General features: G+C 38.3%; 1 protein-coding gene across 1 annotated transcript; it reads right to left on the bottom strand.

Moving 5' to 3' along the window:
* Positions 1-365: 365 nt before the first annotated feature.
* Positions 366-5293, bottom strand: tmem147 (transmembrane protein 147). Its single transcript, XM_008298766.1, has 8 exons — positions 5215-5293; positions 3769-3871; positions 3293-3362; positions 3030-3095; positions 2769-2905; positions 2569-2653; positions 2094-2215; positions 366-1249 (listed from the first exon to the last, which is right to left on the bottom strand). The coding sequence occupies exons 2-8, from the start codon at positions 3843-3845 to the stop codon at positions 1129-1131; spliced, it is 678 nt and encodes a 225-aa protein (XP_008296988.1). The 5' UTR covers positions 3846-3871; positions 5215-5293; the 3' UTR covers positions 366-1128.
* Positions 5294-10417: the final 5124 nt, after the last annotated feature.

Raw genomic sequence — 10417 nt, 5'->3', positions numbered from 1 at the left:
GCTGTTGCAGAGAGTCACATTTTTGTGGACTCAAAGGGCAAGTTAATCACATGACTATTTGTAAATGACTTGATTACAGACCAAAACGAGATGTTCGGACGACAAAATTTTGATTGGTCGTTAAAAAATGGAAAGCAAAGGCATCAAAAAACAGGAAACGCACTCAGTTAGATATTTACTCTCAAACTTCATTTAGGCTATGTAGTTGCAAAGTCCAAAGTGTGAAGGGAGAAATAGTTCCCGCTAAGACAATCTCCTGGGTTCAGTTTATGAAAACAACATTTTTAATGTTCTTAAATATGGCTGATCATTCACCACAAAGCTAACACTTCACAGGCTGATGAATCAAGACGCTGACAATAAAGTAAGACAATACAAATACATTTATTCTTGTCAACATCACAGACGCTTAAAGTCAATATGATATGGTCTGAATTCAAAGTGGACCTCAGTTCATTCATGTGTTCAGATTTCTGAGATAGACCTTCATTTTTTTTTTTTGCATTTATAAGAAAAAGAGTCCTACATTTATGTTTTAACTATGTGTGTTATTTAGTTTTATATAAATAAATTGATTCAGTTGTGGTGACACAAACTATGACAGAACTGTCGCTGTCATTCATTGTTACTGATTCTCTGGACTACCTAATCTAAGCATTAATGCTGGCTCAATGGAGAACATATAAAAAAAAGAAATCTGCAACTGATTACATCTTAATCAACATGTGGTCAATCGGATACAAAATTCACATGAAACAAACGCAGCTTTGGTAAGCCAATAATATTACAGAAGCCTCCTGATGTCACCACTCATTCTGCGGTTTCAACTGATGGACTGAAAGCAGACAAAGCTTTACCCCTGAGTTTTTTGTTTACAAGTCCATTAGATGCTGATCAAAACAAACTGGAAGAACTGGTGCGTGTGCCAGATGGTAGTTAGTATCACTGCACCAGTCAAACCGGTCCAACTACACAACATTCACAACTAGTTTTCAGCCGTCTTAAATGTCATATGGTCACATGTGGCAACTGACATGGAATCAGAGGTAAGCTTCTGATCGACGACATCCCCTGTCCAATCTGGACAAAAAGACTGTCAAAGGCTTATCCCAGGGTGCTGAGCTTTGCTTAGTTGCTGTGAACCAGAGTGACAAAGAGGAAGAGTGAGCAGAGAGAGATGGCACCAGTCAGCACAGCTTTCACCAGCAACACTGTCCAACTGCCCAACAGGAAGACATGGACGAACAACCTGAGGACACAACAGAGAGAAGCATATATTAAGTTCTATTCTTACAGAACAAAACACAGCAACGCTTTAGCTCTGAATCTATCAACTGAAAATAGAGAATTTATTCCAAAAGAATTCTGATTTTTGGTCAGACAAATAGTACTAAATTGACATCGGGCTGGTCAACACAGTCCACTCATACCAGGATCACAATAAACTCTTTCACAGAATGAAAATTCAGTAAAACAAACTCCTCTCATTCATTTGCTTTCCATTCTTTATGCAAAAACATGAACACATTTTGGAAATGTCTGTGGCCTGCTGAGAAATTATATGTCAAACAAGTAACACATATCATTCATTGAAAAGCAACCCTGAGCTGACAGTGTTACAAGAGCTCAGCTATTTAGAAAGCTTGCTTCACAAGTGCGGAACACAGAAGATGTTGAAATAAAAGTTCCTATTATTTCAGCTTATGTAGTTGCAGTGTTGTTTTAGTGCCATCTTCTGGTTTATAAAATAAACTGCAGCCACTGCACAGAAAGTCAAGCTCTGCCTGAAGTGAATTTTCACCTTTTTTGGAAAGATGTTCATTTCTTAGATAAGAAGAAGTTAATCTTAAGTTCTATGAAATTAGACAAAATGTGTACATTTCACTGTAATTGTTGGGATGTTATAATTGCATTACCCCAAAAGCTAGTTTTTGAAAATAAATTACTCTACGTTTACTTTTTAACTCGATTAGCAATAATGTATTACTGCAGGTAAAAAGCTACTTTTAATTTAAAATCTTGGCACCGAATGTGTTTGTATGTATATGTTTGTCGTGTACATTTGAGCAAGTGAAGAAACATGTAAAACTTACTCCATTAAGAAGGCTTTATAGACACACAGAGCCAGCAGCACAGTAACAGGCAGCCTGAAGCTCTTAGGGAGGTCATACCGGGTAAACATCCACACCACTGCTGCCATAGCAATGTAATGCACCTATACACACAGAAACAACTGCTGCTTTTAATTTGGATTTATTACGTAAACAGGTACCATCATCTAAACGTTCACGTTACACAGACAATTTTTTAGCAAACTTTAAAAGTGATTAAAAGTATATTAAAGTATCGTGAGAACAACACACTTTCAAGCTCATGTTCATCTGAACACAAAGATAAGGACTAATGATTTAATTGTAATCTATGCTATGCATCACTGCTATCAACAACAATTTGAGAAATGTGAATATCGAGAGGAGTGATGAATATCATGGAGTGATGAAAAGGGGAAGATGAGTGAAAAAGTGGTCACTCACAGAGTGGTGACAGGCACTAGGTACAGCTACTCACCAGACTAATGTTAGAATCAAAGCTCATCTGGATGTATTTCCAGTCAAACTCAATGCCTCTGGCTCCCACCCACAGAGGAAGACATCTGAAGAATCAAATTGGGATACAAACAATGACGTTTTCTGTTTAGATATGTACAATGATTTGACAAAGTAAAGTTTCGTTTATGTTTCTTCTGAAGGATCAGTGTTGCTGCTCACCTCGACATCACAAGTTCTGCTGTTGCCCAGCCCATGGCAGCCACCATGATCTTGTACTCTCCTTTACCAGCATTACGAGACATGACCAGATGGAGACCAAGCAGGTCTGCTAGATCCACTGTGGCCTTCATAAACTCCTAGAGAACAAAACACACACATTACAGCTTCAAGCTGGTATTTTATATGCTTCCTTGCTTTGCAATTACAAAAACGGTAATCTTTTTTTTTCTGATGTTATCAAGATGAAGTTTCTGTACTTACTCCTACAAAGTCATAAACTCCTGCTCCTCCTTCCCATGTGGGAAAAAATGTAGCTAAGAACAGCATCTGTTGAAGCACAAAAAGATTTAAAAAAAAAAAAACAGTTTACACTCAAACACAGACAAGCTATTGACATTTGTGTTTATTCAGCCGTGATTTATGTTGTTTCAAATTTCATATCCAGGCTCTTCTTTTTTAAAAAAAAAAAAAAAAAAGACAGAGAGAGAGAACAGATCATTTAATGACCAGAAAAACTCTCTCACCTTACAGAGCTGGACAAACAGGTACGTCGCTCCTGCCTGGACACATCTCCAGAAGGCATTGTACTCTGAACTAAACATTGAATACACAGATTTAAAATGCAAAACTGTGAAAAGTAGAATTCAGAATATGTCAGTTTAGTATGAGATGAAGAAGGTAGGGAAGAAATTTAAATTTTTTAATGCAATGCTTTAAAATTAGTGTGATAATAGTGGAAAAAAAATGCTTATATCATTACACAGCTAATTAACATATTGCCAAATTCAAGACCTTGCGCACAGATCTAAGAGGATTATGTGGACCCACTCCCAAACCCTTAACATTACTAAGAAGATTACAATCAGAGACTCTCCAGTGTTTGAGCATATGGTGCTACAATGGTGGACTTCATGAAACAGTCATGTCAAAAGGAGCACAGCAGTGATTTTCTATTATTATTATCATTCATTTCCAATCCACAATGCAAAGAAACACTTACAGGCCACTGCACTTGTATGTTATAAAGTACGGGAAATATGCCAGAGCAAAGCAGTTTCCAAAGTGAAACAGTGTCATGATGTCTGGTCACAAAATTCAGCTCCCTGTAATGAAAAGACAGAGAGAGAGAGAGAGAGAGAGAGAGAGAGAGAGAGAGAGAGAGAAAGAAAGACCCCCTACATTAATCAATTCATTATTTTGTTAAAAATGACAGCTGCACAAGATATTGTTTTAGCATCAGAACAGCAGTGTGTATATGTGAAGTAGTCACAACAGAGGAGTTGCTTAAACACAACATACTCCAACTTTTTTTTGTTGCTTGACACAAGAAGAAAACACACATGGTTTTAATTTCCCGTGTCTAATCTACAAGAGAATTCTGTCTGACAAAAAATAATTTAGCTAAAGTTAAGGATTCTTGGATACAAAGAGTTCTTTTTTGTCTTTTTAACTTTATTTACAAATATGTCACAGAGATAAGTGACATGCAGGCTACATGCCCACACAGCACAATGAGTGAGGAATGGGAGAATACCAGTGAAAAGGAAGCTTTAGTTGTAAAAAGAAGAGTGAGTTGTATGAAGATGTTTAAGCTAAAGGAAGGATAAAGGAAGGATAAAACAGCTTTTCTGTTAGCAGCATCTTCCAAGTGTTGCCACCACATGACGCAACACAACTAATTTGTTTGACCATTTAAATGAGCATCAAAAAACTCTCCACTCCCTATTGTAGGGGAAAAAATCACTCGATTTCTACTTGGACAAATCTAACATCAGAGCGCCCTAGTTTACCGCTTTTGAAAGTATGTTTTGGTCACACACCTGTCTGAGCACACAGAAGCCACCAAGCAGCCGCTAGTACAGCCTGCATGTGGGGCGTTTAGGGAACCCTGGTAAACTGTAGCGTCTATCGATGAGAAAAGTGATGTGCTTGAATTAGCTTGTTTACTAACATTATTAATTATCAATTATTCAAACAGCTGATATATTTTACGATTGACAAAGCAACTTTTTAATTTTATTGTTTCTGCACAATTTAAAACTTGAATTGGATTTGGTAGTCATCGTTTCTTTTGAATAATAATGGTATAATTTCCGGATAATGGCACTTTATCGACGGTATGACTGCTGCAATAGTGTACACGGGCACAAACAGGCGTACAGTATCATTCACATCTGCCAGAAGCGAAATAGCATATCATCGAGTAAAACGTCTAAAGTGTATTTCTAATTGACATTTACAGAGGTAGGAAGGCGTGTATGTCGTTAATGTAAATGTATAATCTGTACATTAGCTGGCCGGTGCAGACACGCCGCTACATCGAGCTAACGGGCTCCAGGACAGTTTCTCTCTGTCGAGGACAAACACGAAGCTCACTTACAATAACAGAACAGTTTAACTATATGGCAACACTTATAAGATAAAGAGTTTCAGTGTCATAACTTACTATGTTTAAAGGGGCTGAGAAAAAACACACCGTCGCGAGGATATGCTGTCTCGATGAATGACAACCGGAAGTAAGTTTTGTTCCGCCCGGAAAAGCGTCCGGCCATGTCACAGGTAGGAACCGAACTAAGTGTTCCACAGAATTGCTTCCTCCGCCTCATTAAATACATAATATTTAATACACTTAGTGCCTCCAGAAAATGTTCACAGACGATCTTGAAGTGGCACCCAAAAACCAAACACCATCACAGAAATTCAGGAATTGCCAATGCCAGTACATGCCAGATGAAAACTCAACATGACCGTTGAATTAAATACTGATCTATTTGATTTTCTTATTTTACAGTAATGTTTATAATGATCTGATCTGCATTGACTAACGAATGTACAGTTAACATTTTGATTATTAATTTCCCAGGAGAAGAGATGAATTTGAGGAGAGAAAGTTCACCCACATCCATACCTCATGTTTTCAGCATTGAAAATTCTGTCCATCTTTGATGCCAGTTTATGTAAATAAAAGACATTGCCATGCTATTTTGGTTGTTACTCTGTTGGATAAAGAGGTTACATTCTGTATCTCACCAATAGACACATAAATATAACTGCTGCAAATATCTTGCAGTGAAATGGAAAAATCCCTCAAATGGAAAAAATTGTTATGGTAGAAAAATAGTTTGACTTTAGTAACCTTATTAAGCGCTGTGTGATAACGTGTTGTGAACTGTGCTATACAAATAAAATTGAACTGAATTGAAAAATTGTATTTGTCCGTAGAAAAGTTGATTTATGATTGATTAATGTCACAAATTTGAACTAGAAGCAGGAAAAACAAAGTCTGATGTGAAACAGCTTGTAGATGTTGCATGCTGCGTGTTAAAGCCATGTTGTGGACAGTGTGACTGAGGGTGTGTCGAATGTGCTTATTGCTTGCTGGCTCGCTATTTGCTTTGTGTGTGTTGAAAAACATGGTCCAGGTTAACACTGCTAGGGTTAGTTAGAAAGACAAAGATATAAGGAAATGAGAGCAGGTGAGACTGATGTTAAAGCAATTGAACCATGAGCTGTTGATCCTGAGTGTTGAGGAACAAGTGTACGTTTGGTATAAAAGAGAAACACTCTTCCTGCCCACTGGAGAACAGACCAAAGTTTAAGAAAATCTTACATTCCCCCCAGATTAGCTGGTAAGTGGACGTAGCAGAAGCTAAGAAAAACTTATGAGCCACACGATCTGCCAAGTTAGAGCAGCAGAACGATCAGTCTGTTTATTTTAGTGAAAGAGAGACAGAAAGATGATAGTTTTTTAAAATCTGATGATATAAAATGGAATGAAATACAGACAAATATAGGTAAACATTATACTTAGTGTCACTCTTTTCCAGACAAACCAGTTTAAATGAAGTATTCAATTTTGGCCTCAACAGTCTCTCAGAGGACCTCCATCCGTCCTATAAGTCCCGTGTAAGAAGACATCGTCACATCCTAAGCTGAGGTTTCAGAAGGAACCAAAGTTTTAAATACACCAACTCAGTGCTCGCTCACAGTGTTTTCTTCACTGTCACGTCTACAAATGGATTAAGAAGGAGGACCAAAAGACCAGGAGATGCTCTGGACATTGACTCGAGCCACTGGAGGAGACATGTTTGCTGTTCATCCTCTCTGTCATCACTGTGCGGTTAATAAGGTGGACCGGAGAGGACCAGGAAGAGCATCAGCAGAGACATCATAAAATGAATTGTTTTGTTTTTTTGTATTGTGTGTCTGTTTAACTTTTGTCTTTATGATGCTGTGGCATGTCTGACATAAATGAAATGAAATGAAAATGCCATAGAGATGCTCCTTTTCTGCACCAGTGTTTTCCTGTGCACTCTGTGTAACTGTGTAAAAAAAAAATTCAGGACTAGAAAATAAAATCCTTAAAGTGGTCAATTTTAGTCTTTGTAGTTTTACTATCAGCGAGTTTGTTTGGTTGAAATGAAACCCAGTGAAGAGGAAATCACAGGCGTTTCTGGACATAGTATTTAATGGCTCCATCATAGTTTTAATTGTTGAGCAACACAGGCTCTCTGGTTTATTTGCAGAATGTTTTATGAGGCTGTTGCAGCCATTGCAGAAAGAAAATAAATGATCTTTTATAATTATGTTTGCTTTTTGTGTGAAATAAATATCAAATAGCATTTTGTGTTCTTTTAGACTTCCGTATGACTTCTTATGATATTATTACTCAGAATATTAACATATCAACCAACTTTACTTGCAAGATGTTTTACTTTGAGAAATCAGACATGAAATATTAAGACTCCAAATTGGAAAATTGAATTAAAACAAATGCAACATGTGAAAACTAGTGAGAAAAAAATATAATGTTGATATGAAAAATAAGTCGTATTTGATTCTTTATGTGAAGCACCTATAAATTTCATAATAGTTGCAGAAGAGGTTGATGTGATTTAAACAGTGTTTCTGAAAGCAAAGAGCTGAAGAGATATGATCAGTCAAATAAGAAATTATTGAAAGAAGTACTTTAATTGACATTTTAGGGGAAACTTGTGTGTTTTCGCTCCTTTCCACATCGAGTCCAATTCAACACTGTAGAGAAACAGTGGGCTTCTTACTGTAGGACATGTATGTGACACTTGCACAGTTGTGGTTTTACATGTACCGAACAAAGGGCAGAACGCTTTCCATGAATATCTCATCCTCAAACATGTGGACGTACTGCGCTGCTCTCATTAAGTGTCTGGAGGATAAGACTTTGCTGCTGTATGTAGGTGATATGAATTTACGCTAATTCACATTAAGTGCATGAAGAAAGCTGACAAATCAGTGTAGAAATGTTTATTACACTGTACGTGATGTAAGTGCACATTCAGCTTGAATCATGTTTTGGGAAATCTTTAGAAATAATTCCAGCCAAGATATAAAGGTAATTTAAGGTTATTCCTATGGAGTCATCTTTCAGTCACATTTAAAATTCACCTTTGTCCCTAAATAAAAACAGCACCATTCAAGTGTCACAGCAGCCTGGAGGCTTTTGATGTCCTGGATGTTTTGGAGGGACATATTTCTGTCACAACAAACATTAGCAAAGGGAGCCGGGAGGAGAGAGAAACAAAGAGAATGGAAAAAATCTGAATAAAACTGTTTTGTTTTTCACATTGTTTAGTGGTAAGAGAACGTTCCTTGTACCTGCAAAACCCCCAACTAAAAACAAGCCTGTCAGTTCATGTACTGTAAAATGTGTCCTGACTTTCAGAGGGGCAAAAACATCAACAGCCTAAAAAAAATGCCGGCAAATGACTGTCTGCTGTTTAAAGATATAGTGGAGCACATATGGCATAATGGGCTTCAAGGTGGCGCAGTTGGTAGGAGCAAGAAGGTCGGCGGTTCACGTCCCGGTGAGACCACCGGGATTTTTCTGCATGGAGTTTGCATGTTCTCCCCGTGCAGCGTGAGTTCTCTCCGGGTTCTCCGGCTTCCTCCCACACAGTCAAAAACATGTTGAGGTTAATTGGTGATTCTAAATTGTCTGTAGGTGTGAATGTGAGTGTGCTTGATTGTCTATAAGTGTAGCCCTGTGATAGACTGGCGACCTGTCCAGGGTGTCCCCTGCCTTCACCCTAAGTCAGCAGGGATAGGCTCCAGCCCCCCCGCGACCCTAGTGAAGATTAAACGGTGTATAGATAATGGATGGATGGATATGGCATCATTCGCAGAGACTAAAGTCACACTCCCTCTGTGTGTACTATATCTGAGCTTCTCTGTTTAGTGTTTTGGCTGTCTAGTAACATTCAGTGGTTCTGAATGGTTGCACACAGAACACACAGAACACAGAACATTTAAACATCCCATACTGTCTCCCTTTTCAGCGAATTAAAGAGAGTCTCACATGTCCCCACAATGTGTCTTTTAATTGTCATCTAAAAATACTGCAAAGATGGGGCGCTGCGATAGCTCAACTGGTTGAGCTGGCAACCCATGTTCAGGAGCTTTAGTCTCTGATGCAGTGGCCATGGGTTTGAATCCCGCTCATGGCCCTTTCCTGCAAGACCTTCCCCATTCTTCTCCCCCACTTCCCTGTCTCTCTCTTTTGACTGTCCTAGCAATAAAAACTGCAAAGATGGTTCATTTCATCATGACTGTTTGAAATGAACTTGAGCTGCTGCTGTCCCCGTTTCCTCTAAGAAGAAGACTGCATATGTGATTGATAGCGCAGAACAAAAGCGCTGACAACATCGCAGCCTATATAAACCTGAATGAGTGTGTGAGACCAGGACTTTGTATTGCTTTTAACTTTCTCTTTGAGTGATCATTTTCCATGGAAATATGGGCCAATTCACATGAGCTGTAGTTTTTAATTTTTGTATATGGTTAGTATTGTAGTCTTAATGGGCTGTCACCATTTTCTACTCAGTTCTCTGAATCCAAATACGTAAAAGAGAACAGCTTTACTGGGAATTCAGCGGTATTATAATGCAGAGTATGTGAGCGCAGAGAGCAGAAAAGAAGCAGACGTAAACAGAGGCCAAAGGTGAAGCACAACAGGCAGCATTAAAGCACAGCAACCCGCCCAGTTATGGTTTATACATTTCAAATCGATGCTAAGGTTTCCACCATTTCTTAATGTCCAACAGCTTTACAGTTCCCGATCACAGCTAATGGCAACGTTAGCTACATTAGCTGCACAAAGTACTAACACTAATGATTTTCCGCTTGTTGTAGGAACATTGCCGTCAGTAATAAAAGTTATCCACTGGGTCTTCAGTTCCTTAGATACTGGGAGTGCATGAAGACGCTTGTGTTCACTCTTGCAGCCAACAGAAGATTTAGCGTATTTTGCTGATTGCAGATCATTTGAGAGTTAGCAGAAGCAACTTTAGAAAGTAAATAGATGTAGAGGGGAATAGCAGAGGCAAACGTCTTCATATCTTAACAGCTTCTACTTTACATCTCGAAGTTTATATTAACCACAAAAAAAATGATTTTAACCACATAGATTTTCATATTGTGCTTTTCTCTCGACTACAGCATCCTGCATCCTCCCTTGGCAACTGGGTCTTTGATCTAAACACACTTCAGTATGGCAATCATACCTGCATGATAGTATAAACCCATCATAGTGGCACATTAATGCTGGCAGTATTTTCTATTTTTATGTTCACTTGTTCCTCAGCATTTGTATAATCTAAGCTGACAGTCTGTCT

This window comes from Stegastes partitus, unplaced genomic scaffold (genome assembly GCF_000690725.1).
Source record: "Stegastes partitus isolate 25-593 unplaced genomic scaffold, Stegastes_partitus-1.0.2 Scaffold1349, whole genome shotgun sequence".
Lineage (NCBI taxonomy): Eukaryota > Metazoa > Chordata > Actinopteri > Pomacentridae > Stegastes > Stegastes partitus.
This window is presented reverse-complemented; position numbering and strand designations above follow the sequence as displayed.